The sequence below is a fragment of the Ornithorhynchus anatinus genome, chromosome 5, assembly GCF_004115215.2.
Source record: "Ornithorhynchus anatinus isolate Pmale09 chromosome 5, mOrnAna1.pri.v4, whole genome shotgun sequence".
NCBI lineage: Eukaryota > Metazoa > Chordata > Mammalia > Monotremata > Ornithorhynchidae > Ornithorhynchus > Ornithorhynchus anatinus.
In genome coordinates this window covers 38,705,455-38,726,125 of record NC_041732.1, presented here as the reverse complement: position 1 = coordinate 38,726,125, position 20,671 = coordinate 38,705,455, and the positions used below count along the sequence as shown (strand labels likewise).

Sequence of the window (20,671 nt, the reverse complement as noted above, 5' to 3'; positions counted from 1 at the left end):
TACCTGGTATGTAACCTTGGGTGAGTCACACATCTTCTCTATGCCTCAGTTTGCTCATCTGCAAAATGGGAATTTAATACCTGCTCTCCCCCCAACTTAAACTTTGAGTCCCATGTAGGCCCTGATTATCTCTTATCTACTCCAGTGTTTAGGGTAGTGGGTGGCCACATAATAAGCATGCGTGGTACAGTGGAAAGAGCCGAAAGAGCCTGGTCTTGGGAGTCAGAGTTCATGGGTTTGAATCCTGACTCCGCCGCTTGCCAGCTGTGTGACTTTGGGCAAGTCACTTCACTTCTCTGTGCCTCAGTTATCTCATCTGTAAAACGGGGATTAAAACTGTGAGCCCCACGTGGGACAACCTGATCACCTTGTATCCCCCAGTGCTTAGAACAGTGCTTTGCACATAGTAAGCCCTTAACAAATACCACCATTTATTTATTTATTTTAAATACCACAATTATTATTATTACAGTCTAGAGGGGTAGATAGACATTAATATTAATAAATAAATTGTGGATAATAATTGTGGTATCTGTTAAGTACTTACTAGAGAAGCAGCGTGGCTTAGTGGAAAGAGCATGGGCTTGAGAGTCAGAGGTCATGGATTCTAATCCCGGCTCTGCCATGTGTCAGCTGTGTGACTTTGGGCACATCACCTAACTTCTCTGTGCCTCAGTTACCTCATCTGTAAAATGGGAATTAAGACTGTGAACCCCATGTGGGACAACCTGATTACCTTGTATCTCTCCTAGTGCTTAGAACAATGTTTGGCACATAGTAAGCGCTTAACAAATACCATCGTTATTCTTATATTCTAGGCATATAGTACTAAGTGCTGGGGTAGATACAAGGTAATTGGGTTGGATACAGTCCCCCAACCACATGGACCTCACAATCTTAATCCCATTTTACAGATGAGTTAACTAAGGCACAGGGATGTGAAGAGACTTTCCCAAGGTCAAACAGCAGACAAGTGGAGGAACCAGGATTAGAACCCAGGTTCTTCTGACTTCCAGGTCTGTGCTCTATAAGAGCTGTGGGGCTGAGGGTGGGATGAATAAAGGGTGCAAATCCAAGTACATGGGTAACACAAGCTTAGTACAGTGCTTTGCACACATTAAGTACACAAGCTTAGTGCAGTGCTTTGCACACATTAAGTACTCCATAAATACAACTGACTGATTGATTAATACAGAAGGGAGTGGGTGCAGAAGAAGTGAAGGCTTAGTCGGGGAAAGCCTCTTGGAGGAAATGTACTTTTAATAAAGTTTTGAAAGTGAGGAATGTGATGGTTAGATATGAAAGGGGATGGAGTTCCATGCCAGAGGCAGGATGTGGGCAAGGGGTCAGTGGCTAGATATATGAGACTGAGGTACAGTGATTAGGCTGACATTTAGAGGAGCAGAGTGTGCATGTTGGGTTGTAGTAAATCTAGGAGTAATGGTAGGAGGGTACAAGGTGACTGAGTGCTTTAAAGCCAGTGATAAGGAGTTTCTGTTTGATATGGAGGTGGTTGGGCAACCCCTGGAGGTTCATGGGGAGTGGGAAACATAGGGACTGAACAGTTTTGTAGAAAAATGATCCAGGCAGCAGACTGAAGCATGGACCTAAATGGGGAAAGGAGGCAGAAAGGTCAGCAAGAGGCTGATGGCAGTGGTCAAAGTGGGATATGATAAATGCTTGGATTAATGTGGTAGCAGTTTAGATGGAGAGGAAAGGGTGGATTTTAGCAACGTTGTGAAGGCTGAACCAAAGGATGTGATGATGGACTGAATATGTGGGTCATTCATTCATTCAATAGTATTTATTGAGCACTTACTATGTGCAGAGCACTGTACTAAGCGCTTGGGATGAACAAGTCGGCAACAGATAGAGACAGTCCCTGCCGTTTGATGGGCTTACAGTCTAATCGGGGGAGACGGACAGACAAGAACAATGGCAATAAATAGAGTCAAGGGGAAGAACATCTCGAAAAACAATGGCAACTAAATAGAATCAAGGTGATGTGGGTCGAATAGAGTCCTCTAGCCTCTAAGCCCAAAATATACAGACACACAAGACTAATGCATGTAAATACACAAAGACACACAGGGAAATCTTCTAGAGCTTTTAGTGAATTTTTTTATTTTGGGTAACTGTGTTTAGCTCTTAGAGATCTTACCTTACAGTTCTTGCAGCACAATCCATGAGCACACTGAGCCTCGGGTTTCAGTTTACAATTTGAAGGATCACAACAGTTGTTATCTTTGCATTCCTGGAAGTAAGAAGTAAGAAAGTATAGAATTGAGAAGTAAGAACTGGCCTTAATGTATTTATTTATATTAATGTGGGCAGGGACTGTGCCTCTTATATTGTACTCTCCCAAGCTTATAACAGTGCTCTTCACATGGTAAGCACTCAATAAATATGATTGACTGACTGACTTAGGCAAAAAAGTGACCTGGGTGAACTTTGCATTTAGCACCACAACCCTACTTTGGAAGAATATTCATTTTATAAAGGTTTAAATATGATATATTTTAGGGAATCAACTATTCACAAATAATCTTATGTGCCTTTTGGAGAAAAATGTAATATAAGAATAATAATGGTACTTTTTAAGTGCTTAGTCTGTGCCAAGAACTGTTCTAAGCGCTGAGGTAGATACAAGTGAGTCAGGATGAAAACAGTCCTAGTCCCACACTGGACTCACATTCTTAATCCCCATTTTACAAATGACATAACTGAGGTCCAGAAAGTGAAATGACTTGCCCAAGGTCACAGCAGGCAAGTGGTTGAGTCAGGATTAGAACCCATGACCTTCTGACTCCCAGTCCTGGGTTCTATCCACTAAGTCACACTGCTTCTCCATGTGCCAAATCTATTTTGCAATTAGTTATTATCCCAATGAATAGTTGGTGTTTTTTAGAACAATAGCACACAATTAATCTTGCCGTCTCAACTAAACTCAGCTTGAAAACTACAGTGGCCTATTGACCAAGATCCACAAATAAAATAAGATCAGTCAGTCGATCAATTAATCAATCTGTCAATAGTATTTTTTGAGTGATTATTGTGTTCAAAGTACTAAACTAAGCATATGTGAGAGTATGATATAATAGAATTGGTAGAAAAGACCTGTGGCGTCAAGGAGTTTACAATCTAGTAAGGAAGACAGTCATTTAAATAAATTACAGATATCACCAATCATTAATCTGTAAAATAAATTACAGATTAATATCACCAATGCTTCTATTGTTTGGGAAAATTTATGTTTGGGAAAATTCATGTTTATCATCATAAACAATAGAAGCATTGGTGATAAGATTGAAAAGGGGCTGCTAATTCCAGGGCCCTATTTTGGTATCCCTTTGGTCCTACTGAGAATAGACAATGCTAACAGACTGAAGCTAGTTGAGGAGATACTTTGGTATTCCTCCTGATTTCCAATAATCTCTAGTCATTTTAGAGGACCCAAAGCCTGTTTCATGTTTCTGTCAAATAATGTTGTTTTTCTTAAACACTTAACTATGTACCAAGCACTGTACTTAGCACTACTGACTCATTTCAAATAGATATCTTGGTCCCTAATTTTCTCATCCTCAGTCAGTTTTTCAAGGCAACTTTCAGGTTTATTAAAACAATAACAACAATAATAATAATAACAATGATTATCATATTTGTTAAGTGCTTACTAAGTGCCAGGCACTTCACTAAGCGCTGGGGTGAGTACAAGAAAATCAGGTTGGACCCACGGGGGGGCTCGCAGTCTCAATCCCCATTTTACAGAGGAGGTAACTGAGGCATACAGAAGTGAAGTGACTTGCCCGGGGTCACACAGCAGACAAGTGGAAGAGTTGGGATTAGAACCCATGATCTTCTGACTTCCAGGCCTGTGCTCTATCCACTACTGTACATCGCCTTGATTCTATTTAGTTGCCATTGTTTTTACGAGATGTTCTTCCCCTTGACTCTATTTATTGCCATTGTTCTTGTCTGTCCGTCTCCCCCGATTAGACTGTAAGCCCGTCAGACGGCAGGAACTGTCTCTATCTGTTGCCGACTTGTTCATCCCAAGCGCTTAGTACAGTGCTCTGCACATAGTAAGCGCTCAATAAATACTATTGAATGAATGAATGAATACTCCTTAAACCATTCAAAACCCAGAAATTATTTTTTTCTACGTCCTGCTGAATGTATCTTCCAACTATCTTTGATTTTCTTCACCGCATGTGATTAAATGAGACATCTGATTATGCCAATTAATGGGACTTGAAAATAATACACAGTAAAGATAAAAAAACAAACAACTCTTGAGAAGCAGTGTGGCTCAATGGAAAGAGCCCGGGCTTGGGAGTCAGAGGTCATGGGTTTGTATCCCGACTCTGCCCCTTGTCAGCTGTGTGACTGTGAGCAAGTCACTTCATTTCTCTATGCCTCAATTCCCTCATCTGTAAAATGGGGATGAAGACTGTGAGCCTCACGTGGAACAACCTAATTCCCTTGTATCTACCCCAGCGCTTAGGACAGTGCTCTGCACGTAGTAAGCGCTTAACAAATACCAACATTATTAACTCTTCAAAGCCCAGAATTTGGAGGATGATTACTAACTATGGGGTTGCCGCAGTCACACTGCTCATCTTGTTCCACAATCTTATTACCACAGACAGAACTTCGGTATAATGGATTCAGATGTGGCTGATTTTGAAGACATTCCACCCCTGTCTTCGAAATGAAATTTTCAAAGTCTCCAAAACTGCAGCTACTGAAGGTCTTGACACCATTCGAGCGCCTAAAAGTAAATCATAATGCCACAATGATTAAGTCATCCTTCTTTAGAAAACGCTTAATCCATGCCATAGAAAATTTAATGACTTGGACTAAAGGATAAATTTAACACAAAGAAACCTCCTTCACAACAAGAGAAATAATGACTGTGTACTATTATTAGTCTTGTAAATGAGCAGGTAACTTCATGCTCGTTTGCCCCCACCAAAAAAAAATCCGGCCAAGATGTTATTTATTTAGATATCAGGTTGGTTCGGAGGGAGAGATAGAGACATAGACATGAAGAGGCAAGAGCAAAAACACACAGATACATTCACAAGCAGCATACAAGCCCAGATATAAAATAAATATCCCAATCTCTCCTATCCCTACTCCGATTGCACCTCCTCTTTTTCCTTTGAAGCCACAACTGCTGTTGTCCCTGTGGCTTCACAGTGCTTTCAGGAAATAAGTTTTTTGCCTTGGTTTCAGCTGAAGTGAGCTGTTGTCTGCAGGTTTCCGACACCACTTTATGGCATGAAGTTCTCCTGGCTCTGAAACTTTCAAGAAATAGTGTGTGAGAGAGGTGTGGCAGCAGTGGAAGGAGAGGAGAGGATGGTGAAGGAGAGAGAAAAGGAGAGGGGAAAAAAGGAACAACATAAGCAGCTATCTGCTACTTTGCCTTTGTCATGACTGCCAACATTTCATCACTTCAGTCAATTATGGGGGATTTTTTTAAAAAAGTCCTTGAGTCACTGTTTAGGTGTCAGGGGTGGGTCCCCAAATTTATATCAGCAGGGTATTTATATGAAAACCTCATTCCCTGGCTCAAACCAGAAATCTGTGAAGAAGCAGCAGAGTGGCCTAGTGGATAGAGTACAGACCTGACATTCCAGAAGAACCGGGTTCTAATCTTAGCTCCAACACTGTGTAACCTTGGGCAAGTCACTTTTCTGTGTCTCAGTTACCCCATCTGAAAGTGGGGATTAAGTCTGTGAGCCCCATATCTAACCTGATTAGCTTGCATCTACCCTGCACTTAGATCGGTGCTTGGCACAGAGTAAGCGCTTAACACACACCACTGGAAAAAAAAGACAATACAGAATCAAAGGCTAATTAGAAGAGGAGTCAGACAGACATAGAGAATATTTCTGGGAGAAGGATTTACAGAAGAGAGGGGTGAGAATAGCAACGACTGAGAATTCAAAGGGATATGATTCATAACTGAAAAGGAAAATACTACAAAAGAGGCACAGGAAGTATGAGAATAGGGAAAGAAAACAAAGGAAAGTGAATTCACATAAACACGGTAGAAGCTTTGGGTAGTCCACATTTGTAACACTGTGCTTCTAGTACACTTGACTGTGGCCAGTGAAAGATTTCATTCTGAAAACATGACTATCAATTCTATTCTCCCAATCACTTAGTACAGTGCTCTGCACACTTATAATAAGCACTCAATAAATACTATTCATTCATTCCAATGAAATTCTAGGAGCACATAAAATTTAGCTTCATTCTGAGGAAAAATTTGAGATTGGTATGAGACAGGACCCTGCATCTGTAGCTGTCTAACACTTGGATATAAACTCATGTTCAAAGAAAGAATGATTCTTGGCCCCTTTCTCTGATCTGGGCAGATGATACTATTAACTATTTCTTTGAAAGGTGCATTAAAAACTTAAAACAGTTCTTTGTTATATTTGAAGGTTTACAAAAAGTATTTGTATTGACTCTGTCCAAATCCATGTTAAAAATTCTATTATTATTATTAATCACATTTATTGAGTGCTTACTGTGTTATGAAATGCATGTCTTTTCTTGCTCCTGACTCCTAATATTCAGTCATTTGCAAATGACTAGAATCTTGAACGCTGGATAAAACTTACATTCTACATAACAAACAAAAAAATACACTCATATAGTAAATGAGTGAAAAAGAACAAAAATATCTTACACTGCTTCAGGATCCATTATGCAGATCGTTCCTGAACAATGACAGTTCCTAGTGTCATCATAGGCTATTCCCATGCTGAGTCCTAGCAGCTGGGCAATAATAACTGAGAATGTCTCCAAAGTTATTGACCTGGAATACTAAATTTTTAAAATTGAATAAGAAAATAATTATCAAGAAACATACTAACATTTGGAAGGGAAACAAGAACATAATCATTTAACCCAGTAAGACAGTCACTCCAACTAGCCCCCTCAGTGAGGACGGGAATAGGAATCCAGGAGATGGACTACTAGGTGCCCCCCTCTCTGAGGGAAAATAAATTTAGCAGTTCCTAATCCCTTATACGGCATTAATTTATAACTGAGCCAATTAGAGGAAAAGAAAAGGATATGAGAGTTGCGGGGAGAGGAGAAAGAGGCGGAGGAGGAGAGGGTCACATAGTTGAAGGAGAAGACCATCGGATATTTTGAGGTGAGAAGTTTGGCATCCTCTCCCTGTGAACTTACAATAGCCATCCCAAGGAAGGATATGGTAGGCTAGTCCCCAAATAATCCACTTGCCTTCAGAGAGATGCCTGGGCTTGAGACAAGTGGTGACAGTGGCCAAAAGGATGCAGGGTTTTGGGGTGAACTAGGCAGAAGTCCCCAAATCCAGCCACCCCATGAAGGGAATAAATCTATGGAGGGATTTAGGACTCAGTAGAAGCTAAGAGGGGTCTGGACACTCCTAAAGTGACTCCAGGAGCTATTTCGGAAGGGATTTAGAGCTGATAACCTCCAGAAAAGTCACATTCAGTTACCAGGAACACTGCAAGGTATCCCAGAGGGTGATGTGCCAGCAGCTTGTTCCACAGCAGTAGTGGTAACTGAGTTTTTGCATTGAATGTGCTGTACGAAGCCCTTTGGAGTGTAGTGACACATTCCCTGCCCACAAGGAGTTTACATTCTAATGAGGCAGACTTTTTTTTTACCTTTTCAGATACAGTAATCAAAACAAATAATGAAGTATACAGCTAAATAAATACATAAAAGTGCGGAGTATGGATATAAATAGATAAGTGCTTTGCACACAGTAAGTACTCAATAAATACTATTGAATGAATAACCTTTGGGGCAGAAACAAAATAATCAATAATTGGGTTGGACACAGTTCCTGTCTCACAAAGGGCTCAGTCTTAATTCCCATTTCACAGATGAGGGAACTGAAGCGTAGCGAAACTTGCCCAACATCACCCAAAAGACAAGTGGCAGAGCTGGGATTGGAACCCAGGTTCCCTGGCTCCCAGACCCATGTTCTTTCTATTAGGCCATATTGCTTCTCTTATCAGATAGCTCCACCTAGAACAAGGCCACACAGAGAAGTGATTAAGGAGGAGGAAGAGTGAATGAGTTTAAGGGAGGACAGTCAGTCACTCAATCACCTTGCCTCCTCCCATCTTACCTCCCTGATTTCCTACTACAACCGCCCACCCACTTCACTCCTCTAATGCAAACCTACTCAGTGTACCTCAGTCTCATCTATCTCACCACTAACCTCTTGTTCATATCCTGCCTCTGGCCTGGAATGCCCTCCCTCTTCATAACCAACAACCATCACTCTCCTCACGTTCAGAGCCTCATTAAAAGCACATCTCCATCAAGAGACCTTCCCCAACTAAGCAGGACTATCTGGACCCCAGATAATACCCTTGCCTTTTGGGATGCTAATCTCTCCTTTAGACTGTATGCTCGTTATTAGCAAGGAACATGTCTGCTAGTTCTGTTGTATTGTACTCTTCCAAGTGCTTGGTACAGTGCTCTGCATTGCACTGATTGACTGACTGGTTAATCTAGAAAGCTAAAGAATGGTAGTGGCAAACTGAAGGGATACATTCTGTGGATTCTAAAATCCAGACCTTTACTTGGAAAGAAAAAGCTGAGTTCACTTCTGGGCATCTAAACTCTATTAAAAGTGATATTGGGGGTAATTTTGGCCAGAAGCAGGACGGGGGGACACCTAAATGATCACAGTCCCCAATCTACAATAATAATTATGATATTTGTTAAGCACTTACTATGTACAATCTTCTTCCATCTGAGCCTTAACATCAAAACATTTCCCTTTCATTCTGCCATTCTTCAAGTCCTCCTTCTCAAAAAATTCCTCAACTGCCACTAATTCAGATATGCCTCTCACTCCCAAATGACTTCCATGCTTCCCCCACATATACATGGCCATACATCTGTAAGTGCATTCATTCAGTCATGCTAAAAATCTAAGGATGCCTGAAGCTCTTCACAATGTGTACAGTGGTGGTAGTGGTAGTAGATAGGCTAGGTGTGTTCTGTTACTACAGAATACAGGTGATACATAGCTTCCAGCTGTAGAAGATGCACCTTAAGTCTCTTTTCAAGTGTGGGTGGTGGCATCCAGAGACTTCAGTCCCTAGATACAGTTTCTGCTAACTCTCTCCTCTGCCATGCAAACAAAGTAACAGGAAGCAACTGTAGGTAACAAGAGGGAAATAAGGCAATGTTTGGAAGAACCTAGGGCTGGAGAGGCAGCATGGTCTACTGGAAAGAGGATGTGCCTTCTAATCCTGGCCCAAAACTGGTCAACTACCTCACGCTGGGAAGCAGAAGCAGCCTGGCATAGTGGATAGTGCATGAGTCTAGGTGTCAGAAGGTCATGGATTCTAATCCCAGCTCTGCCACTGTCTGCTGTGTGACCTTGGGCAAGTCACTTCACTTCTTTGTGCCTCAATTACCTCAACTGTAAAATGGGGATTAAGACTGTGAGCCCAAAGTGGAACATGGACTGTGTCCAACCTGATTGGCTTATATCTACCCCTGTGCTTAGACCAGTGCCTGGCATATAGTAATCACTTAAGTACCATTTAAAAAAATAAAAAAACTTCTTCCCTGTCTACATGCCAACAAAGGCAAGCAAAATAAATCAGTGATTCTCAACTTTTGCTTCCTGTCAAAGCATTCCCTTTGCTAATATCTCACCATGTCATGCTAAAACAACATTTATTAATCAGTACAAAATGAACCTTCAATCTCTTTAAAACATAATACTTGAACTTGCAATACTTGAACTTTTAAGAGGGTATTGATAACTATTATTTAAACTTCCAGAATTTGATTGGGACTTGAGAGGTAAGAGAAGGATCCCCAAAGTGGAAGAGAGAAAAAGAAAAAAAAGAAACTGGTTCTAAGTATTATTCCTGAAATTGATTTAAAAATATTTTGATTGATACTATCAACGTTCAAATAATTACATACCAGAGCAATTCCTGCAGCATAGTTCGCAATACACATCTTCCCAGGAAATGTTGCTCCCACATAATGAGGATGATCTTGATAACTGAAAAGTAAATGATACCTTGGTTCATATATTTTTCTTACAAAAAAGTTCAAATACAAATATTATGGTTCATAATTCACTAAACACTGCTTCTAAATCTCTACTTTAAAAACAAAGGTCTACATCTGTCTATATGCTTTATCATTTTCACCATGAGTTATTCAAATTCCGAAGCATTGCCAAAATATTCAGCCACCTAGTGGCTCCCTTGCTGTCTTGACACTCACTCTCTTAACTTTACTAATACTCCACAATCAATCAATCAGTGCTATCTATTGAGCACTCAATGTAGCTGAGCACTGTACTAAAGGCTTGGGGAAGTACAATATGAAGAGCTTACATTTTGGGCACTTCTAAATTCTTCAGTCAACCAATCAATCAGTGGTATTTATTGAGTGCTTACTCATCATTATCATCATCAATGGTATTTATTGAGCACTTAACTGTATGCAGAGCATCAAATTAAGCATTTAGGAAAGCACAATACAGTGAAGTTGGTAGACATGATCCCTGACCACAAAGGAGCTCACAGTTTAGAGGGGAAGAAAGACAGTAAAATAAATTACAGATAGGGGAACTGGCAGAATAAAAGGATACATAAGTGCTGTGAGGCTGGGCTGAGGTGAATTCAAAGGGCTTAAGTGGCAAAGATCCAAGAGCATAGCCAATAAAGAAGGTAGGACAAATGGGAGAAGTGAGGACTTACTCAGGAAAAGATTATTGGATGAAATATGATTTTAGGAGGGCTTTGAAGATGAGAGTGGTAGTTGGTTGGTTAGGAATGGGGAGGGAGTTCCAGACAAGAGGGAGGATGTGGGAAAGGAGTGAATGGCAAGACAGAAAAGATCAAGACCCACTGAGGTGGTTGGAACTGGAGGAGCAAAGTATGTAGACTGGGTTGTAGTAAGAGATCAGCAAGGTAAGATAGGAGGGGGCAAGCCGATTGAGTGTCTTAAAGCCAAGGATATGCTATTTTTGTGTGATGTGGAGATGGATAGGCAACCATTGATTACTGGTTCAAGCATATAAAATATTCTTCTTTAAACTTCCTAAAATATTTTTAAAAAAAGATTCAGAGATTTTTCTGGATAATTTGGCATCTGAGGAACAAGTACCTTCATCCAAAAAAACAATTTTGATGATAAGTAGCTATATATGCATTTCATTTTAGACTGTCTTCCCTCAGTTATATTGGGCTCAGGATAGTGTCTGAATCTTTGCAACATTTCCCAACATTTAGTACAGTGTTCTACACATCGTGAGAGCTTGAAAAGTGTTTGTATTATTGATTAATTGAACTATTTGGCCTGGCTTTAAGATTGCTTGTTATCACATAACTTCGAAAATTTGAAAATCACATAACTTTCCATTTCACTTCAATTATGGAAACTCAGTTTTTCTTTAATCCAATTAACTTCCAAATGCATTTGCAGTTTCTGACTATTCTGAATAACAGGGCAATCAGTCATCTCTCATTTCCTCTTCCTGTCCTAGATGGGGAACCGATTCTATAAACTGACTGCTGCCAAGTGCACTGCTTTTTTGTATAGGGCAATAAGAAGAAAGAGTCACACAAAGCCTTCCTCAATCTACCATATAGATATGGCCTAGTGGATAGAGCATGACTCTGGGAGTCAGAAGGTCCTGGGTTCTAATCCCAGCTCCGCCAGAGGGCAGGGAACGTGTCTGTCTACTGTTCCATCATACTCTCCCAAGCACTTAGTACACTGCACACAGTAAGCACTCAATAAAGACAACTGAGTGACTGACTTGTCTGCTGTGTGACCCTGGGCAAGTCACTTCACTGTGACTCAGTTACCTCATTTGTAAAATGGGAATTAAGACTATGAGCCCCGTCCACTGTGATTAGCTTGTATCTAGCCCAGTGCTTAGTACAGTGCCTGGCACATAGTAAGTGTTTAATAAATACCAAGTAAAAAATGCACTCACAAAAGTCAGTTTTAGGGACAGGGGAGGAAAATACAGCTTGCAGACTGAATCTAGCCCAGTCATCAATCGTATTTACTGAGCATTTACTGTGTACAGAGTACTGTACTAATCGCTTGTGAGAATATAACCTAACTATATAACAAACACACTCCAACCTATTTGACTATGCGGCTGCACTTCTTCCCACAGTGGTTCCAGCCTGGTTTACAGCCTGCTACAAATATACTTTCAGCATTCCTATATGCTGCAGCACTAATAGCAGTGATGTGGACAGCAATTACATGTAGGCCTTGTTGACTAAATGTGCAACTGGCTTAGAGTAAGGTAGGGGAGAAGCAGCATGGCCAAGTGGATAGAGAACAGGCCTGGGAGTCAGAAGGACCTGGGTTCTAATTTCCGACTCCACCACCAGTTTGCAGTGTGACCTTGGGCAAGTCAGTTCACTTCTCTGAGGAGTAAGAGGATGAGCCCCACATAGGCCAGGAACTGTATCCAACCTGATAATCTTGTATCTACCCCAGCACTTAGAACAGTGCATTGTACTAAGCGCTGGGGTGGATAAAAGCAAATCGGGTTGGACAAAGTTCCTGTTCCACATTGGGTTCACAGTCTCAAACCCCATTTTACAGATGAGGTAACTGAGGCAAAGGAAAATGAAATGACTCCCAGGCCCATGCTCTAATCACTATGCCACGCTGCTTCTGCTTCCAGGCTTGGGGTAGATGCCCAGGTCGGGCACTATCCCCATCCTACACAGGACTCACTGCCTAAGAGGTAACAAGAGCAGGTCTCTTATCCCATTTTGAATAAGAGTAAACTGGAGCTCAGAAAGCTTAAAGAACTTGCCCAAAGTCACACAGCAGGTGAGCATCAGAGATTAGAACTAGGATCCAATGACTTCCAATCTATGTTCTTTCCATTAAGCCTCACCTTTTTCCTTATGTGTTTAACAACCCCTTTCCTAACAAACACATTTTTAGGCTCTGAGCCCCCATGGTGTGTCTGAATGATTATCTGTGAATCTATCCCTATCATTTAGTACAGTGTGTGCATGAAGTAAGCACTCAAAAAATTCAAAAAATAATATTTACCCAGCTTTCTCAAGCAATTTCACCAACATCACCAACAGGCCAATGTCAATACAATGCAGTTTGTCACACTGCAAACTGGTGGTGGAGTTGGAAATTAGAACCCAGGTCCTTCTGACTCCCAGGCCTGTTCTCTATCCACTTGGCCATGCTGCTTCTCCCCTACCTTACTCTAAGCCAGTTGCACATTTAGTCAACAAGGCCTACATGTAATTGCTGTAGTTGAGTTCAGCAATCCAGAGTTTCCTGCACTCTCTATATTTGCTGCTTCTGTCAGCATACTATATAGTATTATCTGGCATCAAAAAAGGTCACTTCAGAAGGAAAATTGCCTATGCTAATGATAGCCCTTAGATCCAGGATTTCATCACTACTGATAAATCTAATTGACTTCCACCCCATTCTTGAATAGCAAGGAGGCTCCTTTGCTTTCTCTGAAATCAGAACAGCAAATCACCATCAGTGGTATTTGCTGAGCACGTACTCTGTGAAGAGCATTTGGAATAGTACTATACAACTATAGAATGAGTTTACAGTCTAGAGGCAATGGCTGATGGTGAAATCCTATCAGTGTATTTACAGTTGGGGAGAGGAGTTGAAAAGACTGATGCACAACTGATACTCTATTTCACACTGTATTGACATAAATATAATTCTGGCCATCAATATTACCTCACACAAAGGTCTATTGTCCTCTACATTTACATTCCTAATAGCTCTAGGGGAGCAAACTTTTTTTTTTTTTAACAAAAGCTGTATTTAGCCAACTTTCAATTATCTGGCCAGTGGCCACAGGGATAGTATGACTTAAATCCACAAACAAGGCAAAACCTAATTTTAACCAAATAATGTCAATTTTTTTCATGTACCAGAACTCCTAAAGAAAAAATACTCACAGTTTTAAGTTTCTCTTTGCTTTATTTTTGCAGATTTTCCCACTTTCTCCCCCTGCTCCTTCCCTTTCCAGTTCCCCACCCTTCTACCCATGGTCAAAAGGTTGCTGTAGAGAAAGAGGATAAAATGACCTCTAAAATTGAGAGTTGGCTGTCAATTTGATTGCTCTGGCAAGCACTGACTTTAATAAGTATTTATCAAAGCAGAAATATGAATCTTACATAAGTAAATAGGCCACATCATGGGGTCGGAGAACAAGATAGTCATGTTTCCATGTTAAAAACCTTTGCAACAATTCATCAGCCTCGCCAGTTGTAGAGATTTTATTTTTATCAGTCCAGAACTCCAGAGATGATAGTACAACAGTAATATTAAATGGGGTAAACATCTGAAACGGAACAAAACAGCAAATCAATGCACAAATAACCTCTGAGATTTTTATAACAACAAGAAACAGGATTCAAAGTGTTCAATTCTGCCTTTTGGGAGACCAAGACTCACTTTGAGTTCATGCTTTTATGTTATGGAGAGATTCATTATTCAGAAGTCTGAAGGCATTACTAGTTTATGCATTTCTACACATCTACTTTTTTCTAAATAGAGTAATATAAAACATAAAAAGAAAATCTTACTGTATTGACAAGGCCAATGATCTGGATGACCTTATTTGTAACAGTCAGAGTATCAGAACCCATGTAATCATACTGAAAAGCAAACAAAAAAACTTTTAAAATCTAAATGTAACTCATTATACTAAAGTATTCTTAAACATAAAATACACCAAAATAAAGGGAGACCCAAATTAGTATTTCGAAGTCAGGGATCATGTCTACCTTCTCCGGGGCTCACAGTCTAAGAATATACTATTCTACACATAGTAGGAGCTCCATAAGACTTTGTTCTCTTTCAATAAACCTAGATGGATTTTTGGATAGTTTGGGGGTAGATTTGCCTGAAGGTGGGGAGCTGGACTACATCGCTAAACTAAATGACCTTAAAAAGGCTCCTGCCACCAGTGATCCACAGAGTAGCCCACTTAGCCTGACCCAATAATGGATTACAGTGAAACCTGGATTAAATGAGTGGGATTCACATCCAAAAAAAATCACATTATACTGAGAGAAACAAAGACACTAACAAACTGATAGTGTAACAAGCACAAATGCAATAAGAATTATAGTTTTCAGCCTCAATTTAATCATAAATATTATTTGTATTTTTAGACATATTTCCAGACTTCCTCTTACCTCCTTTTCTCTCAATTAACATAGCAAGAATTGGATGATCTCACCACAGGGAAAATTAATGATCTCCAGATAATGGTAGATAGCATGTATACCTATGTAAATGTGTATATGGAAGTATGTATACAGTGGTCCTTCATATTACAAATTGGCATGATATTTATGCAATAAAGTTTCATTTGACTTAATGTTCCCCCCTAGTCTGAGGATGAATGATGATGCGCCTATTTTGAAATGAAATTATCTTTACCTATCTTCCCTGTTCATCATCAAGGGAATTTATTGAGTGTTTACTATGTGCAGAGCACTATTCCTGGTAAACTATAGTAAGGGCTCTTTATGATTATCATTAAGCACTACACACAATAAGCACTCAGTAAATATGATTGATCGATTGATTGAGTGGAGTTCTGAACCCTAAGGGTTTAAGTAGAGCCAAATTGACCTTGGAGATACTGGAAGCCAACAACGAGTTGGCCATTTGGTTCGCTGTGTGCAATGCCTAGTTGGAGAAGTCAAAAGTGCTTCTACAGTTACTCTTGGGAACTTTACCTATGGAATTACTGCCCCAGGAAAAATCCACCGAGAATATACCTTGACAAACAGTTTGACCTTAGCATCCATCAGAAGTAAAAGACATGATCCATGCCCTTGAGTAGCTAGTATATCATGACCCCAGCCCCGTCCTTTGAATTTCAAATCTAAGACAAACAGGACTGGCTGGGTCTTCATGGGTCTAAATCCTTAACTGGGTCAAATGGAAGTAGGAATAATTTCAATTTTATGAGATGGAGTTTTCTAGCTAGCTTTTTGTCCGAATTTTTCAGGAAGCATTTTCAGCCACGGTACACTGATTATATTATTTTGCCTTTCCCAATTTGCCTGGGAGCCCACCTAACTGTTAGTTGATCCACTGCCTCCTTCATGAAAGTAATGACTTGGAAGGAGACTCCAACCAGAAACTTTTCACAAGTGGTTAAAGAGGAACTCCAAGAAGCAGCATGGCCTAGTGGATAGAGCACAGGCCTGGGAGTCAGAAGGACCTGGGTTCTAATCCTGGCTCTGCCACTTGCCTGCTGTGTGCCTTTGGGTAAGTCACATAACTTCTCTGTATCTGTTACTTCATTTGTACAATGGGGACTTTGCATCTACCCTAGTGCTTAGTATGGTGTCTGGCACATTGTAAACGTTTAACAAATAACATTAAAAAAAAGACAGCCTTAAAGATAAACAGTTCTAATCAATGGGGAGGCTCTCCTATCAGAAATAGACCTTGATGAGTAAGGAACTATCTCCATCTGATAGGGAAGTCAGTCAATCAAGGTGACTTCAGAATGTCCAGGTTGGGCTCTAAGAATACATTAATGGTACATCACTACAGAAACATTTCCCAACTTCCCCACGTGTTTAGTACAGTGCTCTGCATGCAGAAGGTGCTCAATAAATATGATCGATTGATTGATCCAAACCACTTGTTTGGAATAGAATATTAGACTTGTCTAATTTGTAGATTTGAGTCAAACACAAAATTCAGGGGGGAGGTTATATACGCTAAAAAAAGACCAGGGCTTTTTTCCGACTCAGCCAATGACAAAAACAGAGGTAAGAAGAAGGAAATCAACCTGGGCCATTTCCCACTAGGGTTGTGCTGTTGGGAGAGCTGTGAAGCCGGAGGCCACCATCTTGTCACCTTGCGGACATAGTTCAGAACTTCCCTTCTCTCTGCAAAACTGTAGCTGAATATGGGTGAAGAAGAATGACCCACATCCATTAAGAGCAGGGCCTGGCTACCAGGCTCTAACCTGCCTATCCCTCCACAGTTTGGTTGCCTGCCATCACAACTCAGAACCATGGGTGGGTGAAACGTGGGTGATTCTATGATTCCAGTCTGCTCTGCCCACAGAGCAGCCCACTTAGCCTGACCTAATAATGGATTTCAGTGAAATTTGGATTAATGAGTGGAATCCACTTCCAAAAAAAAAATCACAGTATAGTGAGCAAAAGAAAACAAAGACACTACCAAATTGATAGAGTAACATATAGGCAAAAGAGCATAAATGTAATAAAAACTTACTTGAATGGTAACTAATATACACATTTTTCAAGATATTTTCTGAATTCCTCCTACCTACTTTTCTCTCAATTAACAATGGGTGGGTGAAGGGGAAGAGCTTCTCTTTCCAACTCCTGGAGAATGTTGGGAAGTGTGTGCCAGTTTGGATTAAGGATAGCCCTACAGGGAGTGATAAGGAGATAAAGGACTAATCTCTCCCAACAGTGAAGTATGGCTGCTCTGAGGTTGACTTTCCCATTCAATTTATTTGAATGAATTGCTGCTGTTTTTCACCAAATTTACCATTATTCTTTCCCTATGTGTCTTACCTCCCCACCACAAGCCCACTTGTGGCCCTAAGACCATGCCTGGATCTAAATTTCCCAGTGCTTAATACAGTGTCCTAAACAATAAGAGCCCCTAATTAATGTCAAAGTAGTTAATGTTGAATTCTTATTGATTACTAATCATTAGCTTAAAATGATTGCTTGAAAAGAAACCAGTTTCCCAGACATGGAGAAAGACCTCAGCTTGGTAATGACTGGTATGGGCAACTGGGCAATGGGTTGTGCAATAGGACAGGCTCTACCAAGCATTCCATGGGCATCTTCGGAGCTCCTCAGATGGGTTCTTAAACTGTAGACCCAAGCCTCTAACTCACAGGAAAAAAAAACCCTGACCCTCACTCCAACTTGCTCCATTGTTCACATAAATGTCATACTCAGTTCTTGCTTTGCAGAAATTGTGTGGCTGATGGGACTTAGAAAACAGCCAAGTCATGCTCCACAGGCCCATCATCGGGCTCAAAAATTCACTGGACATGGACATGGAATTAAGCATTGTTTTATGTCTCCTTCTACATGTAAAGTTTGACAGAAAATGTAGAAGAGAAACTTACCAGAGCTTTGTCCACTACAATATGCATTTCCAGATAGCGAGGAAATAGCGGTGAAAAGTCGGGTTGTGACTGTAAAATAAAATAAATAATTTATTCCATTGTACAATTTTTTGAGTCTAAGATCATGCCAGAACATTTATGGTCAATAGCACAATCCTTCTTCCACACTTCCCCTTTCTATTACCTTCTGCAATACAAAGGCACTTAGATTTTATATTTGTGAGTCCCTCTGCCCCCAGGAAACATAACAGTACTTAAGCTATGAGATTTATAGAAAATGGACCTTTAAATTGTTTCCATGAGTTAATTCCTTAGAAAAAATACTCAAATTCTATAAATAACTTGAATCTAGAATTAATTATTTACATGTGCAGATGTGACAGGACTAAAGTGGGATGTGATCGTGATAGGAGACAAGAGGCAGAACACAGAAACAGAGAGAAAAGGAGACAAGACACTTACCACTCATTTAGCCAAATACACACCCACAAAAAAGTATATACCCACTAAGGCCCTGAGTATTTAAAAATGGTGAAGTAATTAGGAAGGTGCGTAGCAAGGGTTTGGGGCCACTATTTATGGCCTTGAAATCCAGGGGAGGACTTTTTATGACAACTTCCCCGATTATGCTATATCCCTCTATTGATTTCTGGGCATCATAATTTTTTATTCATTCTGTGCATCCCAAGTCTACAGTCCAGTTTGGGAGAGCTCAAAGCCAGACCTAATCAGATTAGGACTGGTTTACTACCTTTTTGGTGTCCCCATTTTGACCTAAGGATTTGGCCTTGAATCAGTCAATTAATTCTCGAATACAGATTACAGGACCAATTCCATGACTCAAAATGGGGAACAATTAAAATGGGTGCCATGAGGACACCAAAAGGTGGTTAGGAACTCTATTAAGGTTGGACAGCCCAGAGTTAGATGCAGGTGAATGGGGATGGGTGGGACAGGACACTCCTAGCACACAGAGAAATGTATCATACAGGGCAGTCCTGCACAAGCCCAAATTTCACCATTATTCCAGCACTGGCCCTGGCTTGACCTGAGTTAAGTCCCAAGACAAGAATGGCCACTTCTAGTCCATATCCAGGTTGGCCTGATAAGTGATATTTTCATATGTCTATACTCATTTTTGATATTTTTGCTCAAGTTCATTTGTTTCTGCTGAGCTACTGAGACTTGTACTTTCAGCAACCCAGTGGAACAACCAGACATGTATAATAATAATAACAAAAATAATAATAGGTTTTGTAAAGCACTTACTATGTGCCAAGCACTGTTCTAAGCACTGGAGGGGATGCAAGGACATCAGGTTGTCCTAGGTGGGGCTCACAGTCTTAATCCCCATTTTACAGATAAGGTAACTGAGATACAGAGAAGTTAAGTGACTTGCCCAAAGTCACACAGCTGACAAGTGGCAGAGCTGAGATTAGAACCCATGAACTCGGACTCCCAAGGCCAGGTTTTTTCCACTGAGCCACGGTGTTTCTCTAAACACAGTGTATCCAGCAGAGTGGTTCATTTAATTCCTGCTCCATGGTATTTCCAGGCCAAACTGGCCCTAAAAGGAAGAGCTATATGAATCTAGCCTAAACCATCAAGTTCACCTTTGTGTAACAAACCAGAACATAGGTATGGGTTCTCTAGAACACATGGACTCTCTCTCAAGTCCATTCAAAGCTCTTGTAAGGAGAACTTTTAGATATTTAGATATTGATCTCCTGCTACCAACCAGTGTGGGTGAGTTAATGCAGTAAAGTGTCAAAATGGCCCAATTCTTGGGTCCCATCCAAACTGCGGCCAAGCCTAAGCAGAGTAGGTAAGTATATTCATTCATTCAATCGTATTTATTGAGCATTTACTGTGTGTAAAGCACTTGGGAGAGTACAATATAACAACAAATAGACACATTCCTGCCCACAATGAACTCACAGTCTAGAGGGGGAGTACTGTACAGAGTGACCATCAATGGTACCCATGAACACCAGACACTCCTTTGCCAACCCTGCCACGCCAACATACAGAGTCCCGGACAGGGAACGGTCCAGCTGGAACCCAGACAAATGGCCACCCTACCTGGCCTGATGTTCATGGCAGGCCTAGTGTGGCTTGGTCTCACTTCCAAGTCAACTAATCAATCAATGGCATTTACTGAGCACTATTGTGGGCAGGACACTGTACTAAGCACTTGGAAGAGTACAACAATATAACACATTCCCTGCCAATGATGAGCTTACAATCTAGAGGGGGAGACAGACATTAATATAAATAAATTATGGATCAAATAACAGATATGATAAACTATGGGTATAATAAATGAATTATGGATATCCGTAACTATCCAGGTGATGGCAGAGTTATGCATAGGCGGCGCAGCATGCATAAGTGCTGACCTTTATGGGATAACAGAATTTATTGTCCCAGTAGGACTTCAACACACACATATATTTTAAATGCTGAGAAAAGAGAAGAGGAAAACACAAAAAG

At 40.5% G+C, this 20,671-nt stretch overlaps 1 protein-coding gene across 2 annotated transcripts in view; it reads right to left on the bottom strand.

Moving 5' to 3' along the window:
- Positions 1-20,671, bottom strand: part of ADAM32 (ADAM metallopeptidase domain 32) — a 60,737-nt gene that overhangs the window by 22,111 nt on the left and 17,955 nt on the right. For both annotated transcript variants that reach the window (XM_029066624.2, XM_029066625.2), the window contains 7 exons: positions 18,179-18,247; positions 14,616-14,687; positions 14,205-14,371; positions 9,970-10,051; positions 6,704-6,840; positions 4,591-4,771; positions 2,162-2,254 (listed from right to left, as the gene is read on the bottom strand). In XM_029066624.2, the coding sequence (XP_028922457.1) occupies positions 2,162-2,254; positions 4,591-4,771; positions 6,704-6,840; positions 9,970-10,051; positions 14,205-14,371; positions 14,616-14,687; positions 18,179-18,247 (801 nt within the window). The remainder of the gene's footprint in view (positions 1-2,161; positions 2,255-4,590; positions 4,772-6,703; positions 6,841-9,969; positions 10,052-14,204; positions 14,372-14,615; positions 14,688-18,178; positions 18,248-20,671) is intronic.